The sequence below is a fragment of the Oncorhynchus gorbuscha genome, linkage group LG13, assembly GCF_021184085.1.
Source record: "Oncorhynchus gorbuscha isolate QuinsamMale2020 ecotype Even-year linkage group LG13, OgorEven_v1.0, whole genome shotgun sequence".
Classification (NCBI taxonomy): Eukaryota; Metazoa; Chordata; class Actinopteri; order Salmoniformes; family Salmonidae; genus Oncorhynchus; species Oncorhynchus gorbuscha.
In genome coordinates, this window is record NC_060185.1 from 86,166,496 (window position 1) to 86,180,011 (window position 13,516).

Genomic DNA, 13,516 nt, shown 5'->3' on the forward strand with positions numbered 1-13,516 from the left:
GAAGAGGGAGAGTGAGGGGGAGCAGAGAGAGAGAGAGAGAGAGAGAGAGAGAGAGAGAGAGAGAGAGAGAGAGAGAGAGAGAGAGAGGGGGGGGGGGAGAGAGAGATAGAGAGAGAGAGCAAGAGAGAGAGAGAGAGAGAGAGGGGGAGGGGAGAGAGGAGAGAGAGGGGGGGGAGAGAGCAAGAGAGAGAGGGGAGAGATGGGGACGGAGAGGAAAACAGAGAAAACGTGAGGGGGAGAGAGAGAGATGGGGAGGGGAGGAAGAGGGGGAGAGAGAGGGGGATGGAGAGGGAAACAGAGAGAAAACGTGAGGGAGAGAGAGAGAGAGAAAAGTCTCATTCAACACTGCTGTAATGGGTTAGAAGAGAGAAAGAAGGGAGAGAGGGAGAGAGAGGGGAGAGAGTATATTTAACTTTCACTTCAAAAGCAGCGGTTAAACTCCACCCAATCCTACTCTCACGGCTAGCCTGCCAACTCCTGTGGAGAGAGTGAGGGATGGAGGTAGGGCAGAGTAGGTTTGAGTTAAGTAAGGCATCGTGCTGAGAGAGGGAAGGGGCGAGATGTCGAGGGAGAGAGGGAAGTGGAGAGAGAGGAGAGAGTAAATGGGGTGAAGAGAGAGGGATGGAGAGAGTGAAGAGAGTAAATCAGGTGGAGGGAGAGGGATCTAGAGAGTGAAGAGAGTAAATGGGGTGGAGAGAGAGGGATGGAGAGAGTGGAGAGAGTAAATGGGGTGGAGAGAGTGGAGAGAGTACATGGGGTGGAGAGAGAGGGATGGAGAGAGTGGAGAGAGTAAATGGGGTGAAAAGAGGGATGCAGAGAGTGGAGAGAGTAAATGGGGTGGAGAGATAGGGATGGAGAGAGTGGAGAGAGTTCATGGGGTGGAGAGAGAGGGATGGAGAGAGTGGAGCGTGTAAATGGGGTGGAGAGAGAGAGGGATGGAGAGAGTGGAGAGAGTAAATGGGGTGGAGAGAGAGAGGGATGGAGAGAGTGGAGAGAGTAAATGTGGCGTAGAGAGAGAGGGAAGTGGAGAGAGTGGAGAGAGTAAATGGGGTGGAGAGAGAGAGGGATGGAGAGAGTGGAGAGAGTAAATGGGGTGGAGAGAGGGATGGAGAGAGTGGAGAGAGTAAATGGGGTGGAGAGAGAGAGGGATGGAGAGAGTGGAGAGAGTAAATGTGGCGTAGAGAGAGAGGGAAGTGGAGAGAGTGGAGAGAGTAAATGGGGTGGAGGGAGAGGGATGAGAGAGTGGAGAGAGTAAATGGGGTGGATAGAGAGGGATGAGAGAGTGGAGAGAGTAAATGGGGTGGAGAGAGAGGGATGAGAGAGTGGAGACAGTAAATGGGGTGGAGAGAGTAAATGGGGTGGAGAGAGAGGGATGAGAGAGTGGAGAGAGTAAATGGGGTGGAGAGAGGGGTGGAGAGAGTGGAGAGAGTAAATGTGGCGTAGAGGGAGAGGGAAGTCGAGAGAGTGGAGAGGGTAAATGAGGGGAGAGAGAGGGATGAGAGAGTGGAGAGTGTGGAGAGAGTAAATGGGGTGGAGAGAATGGAGAGAGTAAATGGGGTGGAGAGAGAGGGATGGAGAGAGTGGAGAGAGTAAATGTGGCGTAGAGAGAGAGGGAAGTGGAGAGAGTGAAAACCTCAAAACCTCTTGTCTTGTCCAAACCTGTTCTCCTCACACAAACCACTTAGACATGGGTAGAGTGCTGAAAATACACACACACACAAAGGTAGAATGTGGAGAGGAACACCTGAATAAAGTATTGATGACCCCAGAGAGAAACATGATTTAGACAGACGGATGGATGGATTGTATTACCTGTAAGAGGAACAGTGGAAGAAACATACATGCTGATGGTTTATGAGTTTGCTGTAAGAATATGAAATATAAACAATATGAATGAATTGTTGTGTTGTTGAACTAAATGACTACAGGCTGGGGTTTGACACTCTTCTCTCAATCTCTCTTTATTTCCCTCTTATCCAATCTATCTCCTTCTTTCTTTCTTTCTCTCTCTCTCTCTTCTCCCTTTACAGACTCAGTGCAGGAGTGTCCCCGTAATTGTCATGGCAACGGAGAGTGTGTGTCTGGTGTGTGCCACTGCTTCCCTGGGTTCCATGGCATGGACTGCTCCAAAGGTAGGCATGCAGACTCACACACTCAGGATAGTGTGCAGCTTGGGGCTGTGTGGAGACAGAACTGTGATACATGGCAGTTTAAAGCCAACATGTCTCTTAGTTCACCTGGGGAAGAAGACTGTTCACTGATTAATAGTTTAGTTACCTCTCTGTGTAATTACTCTACATGTCACTGTTGCTATCTCTATCTCTCTCTCTCTCTACCGCTCACACATTCACACACGCACCCTCATGACCCTCTGACATGCTGTTATTTACTCTGCTATGATGTCATACATACTGTTATTTACTCTGCTATGACCATCAGACATACTGTTATTTACTCTGCTATGACATCATACATACTGTTATTTACTCTGCTATGACATCATACATACTGTTATTTACTCTGCTATGACATCATACATACTGTTATTTACTCTGCTATGACATCATACATACTGTTATTTACTCTGCTATGACATCATACATACTGTTATTTACTCTGCTATGACATCATACATACTGTTATTTACTCTGCTGTGACATCATACATACTGTTATTTACTCTGCTGTGACATCAGACATACTGTTATTTACTTTGCTATGACCATCAGACATACTGTTATTTACTCTGCTATGATGTCATACATAATGTTATTTACTCTGCTATGACATCATACATACTGTTATTTACTCTGCTATGACATCATACATACTGTTATTTACTCTGCTATGACATCATACATACTGTTATTTACTCTGCTGTGACATCATACATACTGTTATTTACTCTGCTGTGACATCAGACATACTGTTATTTACTTTGCTATGACCATCAGACTTACTGTTATTTACTCTGCTATGATGTCATACATACTGTTATTTACTCTGCTATGAACGTCAGACATACTGTTATTTACTGTGCTGTGACCATCAAACATACTGTTATTTCCTCTGCTATGACCATCAGACATACTGTTATTTCCTCTGCTATGACCATCAGACATACTGTTATTTCCTCTGCTATGACCATCAGACATACTGTTATTTAATCTGCTATGACCCTGAGACCATACTGTTATTTACTCTGCTATGACCTTCAGACATACTGTTATTTCCTCTACTATGACCGTCAGACATACTGTTATTTACTCTGCTATGACCATCAGACATACTGTTATTTCCTCTGCTATGACCATCAGACATACTGTTATTTCCTCTGCTATGACCATCAGACATACTGTTATTTACTCTGCTATGACCATCAGACATACTGTTATTTACTCTGCTATGACATCATACATACTGTTATTTACTCTGCTATGACCATCAGACATACTGTTATTTACTCTGCTATGACCATCAGACATACTGTTATTTACTCTGCTATGACCATCAGACATACTGTTATTTCCTCTGCTATGACATCAGACATACTGTTATTTACTCTGCTATGACCATCAGACATACTGTTATTTACTCTGCTATGACTATCAGACATACTGTTATTTACTCTGCTATGAACGTCAGACATACTGTTATTTACTCTGCTATGACATCATACATACTGTTATTTACTCTGCTATGATGTCATACATACTGTTATTTACTCTGCTATGATGTCAGACATACTGTTATTTACTCTGCTGTGACATCAGACATACTGTTATTTACTTTGCTATGACTATCAGACATACTGTTATTTCCTCTGCTATGACCATCAGACATACTGTTATTTACTCTGCTGTGACATCAGACATACTGTTATTTACTTTGCTATGACTATCAGACATACTGTTATTTCCTCTGCTATGACCATCAGACATACTGTTATTTACTCTGCTATGACATCATACATACTGTTATGTACTCTGCTATGACCATCAGACATACTGTTATGTACTCTGCTATGACCATCAGACATACTGTTATGTACTCTGCTATGACCATCAGACATACTGTTATTTCCTCTGCTATGACCATCAGACATACTGTTATTTACTCTGCTATGACATCATACATACTGTTATGTACTCTGCTATGACCATTAGACATACTGTTATGTACTCTGCTATGACCATCAGACATACTGTTATGTACTCAGCTATGACCATCAGACATACTGTTATGTACTCTGCTATGACCATCAGACATACTGTTATGTACTCTGCTATGACCATCAGACATACTGTTATGTACTCTGCTATGACCATCAGACATACTGTTATGTACTCTGCTATGACCATCAGACATACTGTTATTTACTCTGCTATGACCATCAGACATACTGTTATGTACTCTGCTATGACCATCAGACATACTGTTATTTACTCTGCTATGACCGTCATACATACTGTTATTTAATCTGCTATGACCCTGAGACCATTCTGTTATTTACTCTGCTATGACCTTCAGACATACTGTTATTTCCTCTGCTATGACCATCAGACATACTGTTATTTACTCTGCTGTGACATCATACATACTGTTATTTACTTTGCTATGACTATCAGACATACTGTTATGTACTCTGCTATAACCATCAGACATACTGTTATGTACTCTGCTATGACCATCAGACATACTGTTATGTACTCTGCTATGACCATCAGACATACTGTTATGTACTCTGCTATGACCATCAGACATACTGTTATTTGCTCTGCTATGACCGTCATACATACTGTTATTTAATCTGCTATGACCCTGAGACCATACTGTTATTTACTCTGCTATGACCTTCAGACATACTGTTATTTGCTCTGCTATGACCCTGAGACCATACTGTTATTTGCTCTGCTATGACCGTTCAGTCATACTGTTATTTCCTCTGCTATGACCGTCAGACATACTGTTATTTACTCTGCTATGACGTCATACATACTGTTATGTACTCTGCTATGACCATCAGACATACTGTTATTTCCTCTGCTATGACCATCAGACATACTGTTATTTACCTCCTCTCTATACCTTTTTTCCTTATCTTCTATACATTCTATCTTTCCTTCTTCACCCTTTCTTTTTCTCTCTCTTCCTTTCCCTATTTCTCTCTCTCTCCTTTCTCTCTCTATCTCTCCCTCTCCCTCTCTCTCTTTCTCCAGAGGCCTGTCCAGTGCTGTGTAGTGGTAATGGTCAGTATGATAAGGGATCCTGTATCTGCTACAGTGGATGGAAGGGAGCAGAGTGTGCCGTCCCCACCACCCACTGCATTGACCCTCTCTGTAGTGGACATGGGTCCTGCACTGACGGGACCTGTGTCTGCTCCCTGGGGTACAAGGGAGACAACTGTGCCAAAGGTGAGGGGAGAGAGTGTGTGTTTGGGGGCGGGTGGGTTGGTGGGGGTGTGTGATGAGGGGTAGTGTGTGTCAAGGAGTGTGTGATGGAATTGAAGATGTATAGTGTGTAGCTCCTTACACTCAACAATCACATCACACACACAGCAGTTATCAGCAGCCTCCCAGTCCCAGCTCGTCACAGCATCCTCTCCTCCCCAGTGGTCCCGTTGTGTTTCTCTATAAACAGATGAAGGATGGAGGAGCAGCCAGATACATCACGTCTGATTAAGTGATTATCACTGTTCTATTGATCCTGTTAAGACGGATCAGCCTGCTACACATTAACTCTGGAGATCTACAGAGATAAAGGGGAAGGGAGGGAGGGGAGGGGGAGGGGTGAGGGAGGGGGGGCGAGGGAGGGAGGTAAATAAGAGAGAGAGGGTAGAGAGAGCAGGGGAGAGATCTGAAGAGGTGAGGGAGAGGACAGGTTGAGATCTGAAAAGGTGAGGGAGAGGACAGGTTGAGATCTGAAAAGGTGAGGGAGAGGACAGGTTGAGATCTGAAGAGGTGAGGGAGAGGACAGGTTGAGATCTGAAAAGGTGAGGGAGAGGACAGGTTGAGATCTGAAGAGGTGAGGGAGAGGACAGGTTGAGATCTGAAGAGGTGAGGGAGAGGACAGGTTGAGATCTGAAGAGGTGAGGGAGAGGACAGGTTGAGATCTGAAGAGGTGAGGGAGAGGACAGGTTGAGATCTGAAAAGGTGAGGGAGAGGACAGGTGACTGGAAAGACAGAAAGAAAGGGAGTGAAGATGTGAGCATAAGGTCATGATAGAGAAGAAAAGAGATAGATGAAAAGAGAGAAAGAGAGAGAGAAGTGACATATAGAAGCAGAGCCACAGAGGAGGGCAGAGAACAGGGTCAGCATTTTCCTCCACTCTTCATTTACCCCCTCCTTTCCCCCCTCTGTTTCTTATCCACCTTTTTCCCTTCTCTCTCTCTTCAATGTGATATCCATCACGCCCGAGTCACTCAAACTATTTACCTGAAGTGGCGATGACACATAAATCTATACGTGTGACCCTCCATTTCTGCCTCGCCAACAGAAATGGAGCGCCCAGACAGCAGCGTGTGAAAATGAGTGGGGAGGGAGGTTTTAGACAGGTGGAGAGAGGGAGCGAAGGGGGAGGAGGGGAAGGAGAGAGAGTGGGTAGTCAGCAGAGGGAAAGAGGGATTGGGGAGAGAGGGAGAGGTAAAGAAGCAGGAAGAGAAGGGGGAGTTAGGGGGATTTGGGGAATGAGGGTAGGACAGGAGGAGGAGGGGAGTGGGGGCTTATAGTTTGCCAGGAGGGGGTAATTTGTCAAATTGGTTTTCACTCACTGTTCATCCTCACATCTGCCTGTCAGCCAGCCAGCCAATGTCAGATTATCCCCAGTGCATTAGCACACACACACTAAGATACAGGGAAGGTTCTATGTGAGAAATCGCAGCCTTCTGAGTGAAAAGTATTGACTTATTAAATGCCTGTGAAAGGCTGAGTGAAGACAATTACTAACGTGTATCACGAGATGCTGCAAAAAATCAGATGAAGGAAACACGAAGCTAGTATTTCTCAATATTTTATACGTTATTATCTTTCTCTCTCTCTCTCCCCCTCTCCTTCTCCATCTTTCTCTCTCCTTCTTTTCTCCCTTTCTCTTTCCCTCCCTCCCCCTATCCCTCTCTCTCTCCTCCTCTCTGTCTGTAGTGGACTGCCTGGACCCGACCTGTTCTAATAACGGTATCTGTGTGAACGGGGAGTGCCACTGTAAACCCGGCTGGGGCGGCCTACACTGTGAGCTGCAGCGGACACAGTGCCCAGACCAATGCCATGGCCACGGTGCATTCATACCAGACACTGGCCTCTGTAGCTGTGACCCCAACTGGATGGGACCAGACTGCTCAGTAGGTCAGTAATACCCTATTCTGTAACCTCTGACCTCTAACCTTAACCCTTTACCTCTAACCCTAACTGGATGAAACCAGACTGTTCTGTAAGTTGTTACCTCATCTAACGCCTTACCGTTTGAGTGGGCCTAACCCTTAAATATTGCCCAATCCTCCTTGCCTTTTATCCTAACCCCAATCCAAGCTACCCCGTGGTTTACCCTAACTCTAGTAGTTATGCCTAACCCAACCAGTGGTTTACCCTGACTCTAGTAGTTATGCCTAACCCAACCAGTGGTTTACCCTAACTCTAGTAGTTATGCCTAACCCAAACAGTGGTTTACCCTGACTCTAGTAGTTATGCCTAACCCAAACAGTGGTTTACCCTGACTCTAGTAGTTATGCCTAACCCAACCAGTGGTTTACCCTGACTCTAGTAGTTATGCCTAACCCAACCAGTGGTTTACCCTAACTCTAGTAGTTATGCCTAACCCAACCAGTGGTTTACCCTGACTCTAGTAGTTATGCCTAACCCAACCAGTGATTTACCCTAACTCTAGTAGTTATGCCTAACCCAACCAGTGGTTTACCCTAACTCTAGTAGTTATGCCTAACCCAACCAGTGGTTTACCCTGACTCTAGTAGTTATGCCTAACCCAACCAGTGGTTTACCCTGACTCTAGTAGTTATGCCTAACCCAACCAGTGGTTTACCCTAACTCTAGTAGTTATGCCTAACCCAACCAGTGGTTTACCCTAACTCTAGTAGTTATGCCTAACCCAACCAGTGGTTTACCCTGACTCTAGTAGTTATGCCTAACCCAACCAGTGGTTTACCCTGACTCTAGTAGTTATGCCTAACCCAACCAGTGGTTTACCCTGACTCTAGTAGTTATGCCTAACCCAACCAGTGGTTTACCCTGACTCTAGTAGTTATGCCTAACCCAACCAGTGGTTTACCCTGACTCTAGTAGTTATGCCTAACCCAACCAGTGGTTTACCCTGACTCTAGTAGTTATGCCTAACCCAACCAGTGGTTTACCCTAACTCTAGTAGTTATGCCTAACCCAACCAGTGGTTTACCCTAACTCTAGTAGTTATGCCTAACCCAACCAGTGGTTTACCCTGACTCTAGTAGTTATGCCTAACCCAACCAGTGGTTTACCCTGACTCTAGTAGTTATGCCTAACCCAACCAGTGGTTTACCCTGACTCTAGTAGTTATGCCTAACCCAACCAGTGGTTTACCCTAACTCTAGTAGTTATGCCTAACCCAACCAGTGGTTTACCCTAACTCTAGTAGTTATGCCTAACCCAACCAGTGGTTTACCCTGACTCTAGTAGTTATGCCTAACCCAACCAGTGGTTTACCCTAACTCTAGTAGTATTATTATTATTATTATTATGCCTAACCCAAACAGTGGTTTACCCTAACTCTAGTAGTTATGCCTAACCCAACCAGTGGTTTACCCTGACTCTAGTAGTTATGCCTAACCCAACCAGTGGTTTACCCTGACTCTAGTAGTTATGCCTAACCCAACCAGTGGTTTACCCTGACTCTAGTAGTTATGCCTAACCCAACCAGTGGTTTACCCTGACTCTAGTAGTTATGCCTAACCCAACCAGTGGTTTACCCTGACTCTAGTAGTTATGCCTAACCCAACCAGTGGTTTACCCTGACTCTAGTAGTTATGCCTAACCCAACCAGTGGTTTACCCTAACTCTAGTAGTTATGCCTAACCCAACTAGTGGTTTACCCTGACTAGTAGTTATGCCTAACCCAACCCCAACAAAAATGACAGTAGCTGTGTGTAACTCTTTACATGCCTCTCTCCTCCCTCTCTACAGAAGTGTGTTCTATGGACTGCGGGACCCACGGTGTGTGTTTGGGCGCAGCGTGTCATTGTGAGGAGGGCTGGACGGGTACCGGGTGTGACCAGCGAGTGTGTAACCCACTGTGCATCAAACATGGAACCTGCAAAGACGGCAAGTGCCAGTGTCACCAGGGCTGGAATGGAGAACACTGCACCATCGGTAGGTGGGGAGAGGAGGTGTGTGTGTGTGTGTGTGTGTGTGTGTGTGTGTGTGTGTGTGTGTGTGTGTGTGTGTGTGTGTGTGTGTGTGTGTGTGTGTGTGTGTGTGTGTGTGTGTGTGTGTGTGTGTGTGTGTGTGTGTGTGTGTGTGTGTGTGTGTGTGTGTGTGTGTGTGTGTGTGTGTGTGCAGGATAGATTGATGGAAGGTTGGATGCCTCGCTATTTTTATTTACCCATAATGCTTTGAAATAGGAAGTTCAATTTCCCATTCACCATTTCAACGAGCAGCGCTTTTCCTCAGAACACAGAAACACAGTGGGGGGGAACAGCACTTTGTGAGATCAACTCTCTGTTCCCCACTAGAAACCAGGGCAGCTTTGTATGCTGTGTCTTTCACAAGACAAAACTCATCACTAGTCTGCTTGTGGGTGCTGATCTAGGCTAGGCTCTACTGTAGGCTATGCATGTGATCTACTGTAGGCTATGCATGTGATCTACTGTAGGCCATGCATGTGATCTACTGTAGGCTATGCATGTGATCTACTGTAGGCTATGCATGTGATCTACTGTAGGCTATGCATGTGATCTACTGTAGGCTATGCATGTGATCTACTGTAGGCTATGCATGTGATCTACTGTAGGCTATGCATGTGATCTACTGTAGGCCATGCATGTGATCTACTGTAAGCTATGCATGTGATCTACTGTAGGCTATGCATGTGATCTACTGTAGGCTATGCATGTGATCTACTGTAGGCTATGCATGTGATCTACTGTAGGCTATGCATGTGCTCTACTGTAGGCTATGCATGTGATCTACTGTAGGCTATGCATGTGATCTACTGTAGGCTATGCATGTGATCTACTGTAGGCTATGCATGTGATCTACTGTAGGCTATGCATGTGATCTACTGTAGGCTATGCATGTGATCTACTGTAGGCTATGCATGTGATCTACTGTAGGCTATGCATGTGATCTACTGTAGGCTATGCATGTGCTTGCATTTTAAACTCCTTCCGTTCCTTTTTTTCATAACGCCACTCTCTCAACCTCTGCACGTTTTCTCTCAATGCAGACATGTGGGACTTGGTTGACAAAGGTAAAACTGTATTTTGGTTTTCAGCGTTTAGCTTCTTGTGCTGCATAGTAGTAGGAACTAGTCGCTGCTAAGTAGTCTGTGGGTTTGGGGCTGGCTGGCGTTGGTAAGCTTGGCCCAGTAGACTAGTCATCTGTGTGCTATCTATATTTCTATATCTGTCTGTCTGTCTGTCTGTCTGTCTGTCTGTCTGTCTGTCTGTCTGTCTGTCTGTCTGTCTGTCTGTCTGTCTGTCTGTCTGTCTGTCTGTCTGTCTGTCTGTCTGTCTGTCTGTCTGTCTGTCTGTCTGTCTGTCTGTCTGTCTGTCTGTCTGTCTGTCTGTCTGTCTGTCTGTCTGTCTGTCTGTCTGTCTGTCTGTCTGTCTGTCTGTCTGTCTGTCTGTCTGTTTGTTACCAACCAACCAACCAACCAGTGTTTTACCATTCACAACCACACAGCTACTGTAGCCAGGGGTTACCATCCACGACCTCACAGCTACTATAGCCAGGGGTTACCATCCACAACCTCTCAGCCACTGTAGCCAGGGGTTACCATCCACAGCCTATCAGCCACTGTAGCCAGGGGTTACTATCCACAACCTATCAGCCACTGTAGCCAGGGGTTACTATCCACAACCTATCAGCCACTGTAGCCAGGGGTTACTATCCACAACCTATCAGCCACTGTAGCCAGGGGTTACTATCCACAACCTATCAGCCACTGTAGCCAGGGGTTACTATCCACAACCTATCAGCCACTGTAGCCAGGGGTTACCATCCACAACCTATCAGCCACTGTAGCTAGGGGTTACTATACACAACCTCTCAGGCACTGTAGCCAGGGGTTACTATCCACAACCTATCAGCCACTGTAGCCAGGGGTTACCATCCACAACCTATCAGCCACTGTAGCCAGGGGTTACTATCCACAACCTATCAGCCACTGTAGCCAGGGGTTACCATCCACAACCTATCAGCCACTGTAGCCAGGGGTTACCATCCACAACCTATCAGCCACTGTAGCCAGGGGTTACCATCCACAACCTATCAGCCACTGTAGCCAGGGGTTACTATCCACAACCTATCAGCCACTGTAGCCAGGGGTTACCATCCACAACCTATTAGCCACTGTAGCTAGGGGTTACTATCCACAACCTATCAGCCACTGTAGCCAGGGGTTACTATCCACAACCTATCAGCCACTGTAGCCAGGGGTTACTATCCACAACCTATCAGCCACTGTAGCCAGGGGTTACTATCCACAACCTATCAGCCACTGTAGCCAGGGGTTACTATCCACAACCTATCAGCCACTGTAGCCAGGGGTTACTATCCACAACCTATCAGCCACTGTAGCCAGGGGTTACTATCCACAACCTATCAGCCACTGTAGCCAGGGGTTACTATCCACAACCTATCAGCCACTGTAGCCAGGGGTTACTATCCACAACCTATCAGCCACTGTAGCTAGGGGTTACTATCCACAACCTATCAGCCACTGTAGCCAGGGGTTACCATCCACAACCTATCAGCCACTGTAGCCAGGGGTTACTATCCACAACCTATCAGCCACTGTAGCCAGGGGTTACTATCCACAACCTCTCAGCCACTGTAGCCAGGGGTTACTATCCACAACCTATCAGCCACTGTAGCCAGGGGTTACCATCCACAACCTATCAGCCACTGTAGCCAGGGGTTACTATCCACAACCTATCAGCCACTGTAGCCAGGGGTTACCATCCACAGCCTATCAGCCACTGTAGCCAGGGGTTACTATCCACAGCCTATCAGCCACTGTAGCCAGGGGTTACTATCCACAACCTATCATCCACTGTAGCCAGGGGTTACCATCCACAACCTATCAGCCACTGTAGCCAGGGGTTACTATCCACAACCTATCAGCCACTGTAGCCAGGGGTTACTATCCACAACCTATTAGCCACTGTAGCTAGGGGTTACTATCCACAACCTATCAGCCACTGTAGCCAGGGGTTACCATCCACAACCTATCAGCCACTGTAGCCAGGGGTTACCATCCACAACCTCTCAGCCACTGTAGCCAGGGGTTACTATCCACAACCTATCAGCCACTGTAGCCAGGGGTTACCATCCACAACCTATCAGCCACTGTAGCCAGGGGTTACTATCCACAACCTATCAGCCACTGTAGCCAGGGGTTACCATCCACAGCCTATCAGCCACTGTAGCCAGGGGTTACCATCCACAACCTATTAGCCACTGTAGCTAGGGGTTACTATCCACAACCTATCAGCCACTGTAGCCAGGGATTACTATCCACAACCTATCAGCCACTGTAGCCAGGGGTTACTATCCACAACCTATCAGCCACTGTAGCCAGGGGTTACTATCCACAACCTATCAGCCACTGTAGCCAGGGGTTACTATCCACAACCTATCAGCCACTGTAGCCAGGGGTTACTATCCACAACCTATCAGCCACTGTAGCCAGGGGTTACTATCCACAACCTATCAGCCACTGTAGCCAGGGGTTACTATCCACAACCTATCAGCCACTGTAGCCAGGGGTTACTATCCACAACCTATCAGCCACTGTAGCTAGGGGTTACTATCCACAACCTATCAGCCACTGTAGCCAGGGGTTACCATCCACAACCTATCAGCCACTGTAGCCAGGGGTTACTATCCACAACCTATCAGCCACTGTAGCCAGGGGTTACTATCCACAACCTCTCAGCCACTGTAGCCAGGGGTTACTATCCACAACCTATCAGCCACTGTAGCCAGGGGTTACCATCCACAACCTATCAGCCACTGTAGCCAGGGGTTACTATCCACAACCTATCAGCCACTGTAGCCAGGGGTTACCATCCACAGCCTATCAGCCACTGTAGCCAGGGGTTACTATCCACAGCCTATCAGCCACTGTAGCCAGGGGTTACTATCCACAACCTATCATCCACTGTAGCCAGGGGTTACCATCCACAACCTATCAGCCACTGTAGCCAGGGGTTACTATCCACAACCTATCAGCCACTGTAGCCAGGGGTTACTATCCACAACCTATTAGCCACTGTAGCTAGGGGTTACTATCCACAACCTATCAGCCACTGTAGC

General features: G+C 46.6%; 1 protein-coding gene across 1 annotated transcript in view; it reads left to right on the forward strand.

Moving 5' to 3' along the window:
- Nucleotides 1-13,516, forward strand: part of LOC123992382 (teneurin-2-like) — a 150,589-nt gene that overhangs the window by 80,515 nt on the left and 56,558 nt on the right. The window contains exons 8-11 of the mRNA XM_046293523.1: nucleotides 2,031-2,132; nucleotides 5,219-5,413; nucleotides 7,136-7,336; nucleotides 9,161-9,346. Coding sequence (XP_046149479.1) covers nucleotides 2,031-2,132; nucleotides 5,219-5,413; nucleotides 7,136-7,336; nucleotides 9,161-9,346 — 684 coding nt within the window. The remainder of the gene's footprint in view (nucleotides 1-2,030; nucleotides 2,133-5,218; nucleotides 5,414-7,135; nucleotides 7,337-9,160; nucleotides 9,347-13,516) is intronic.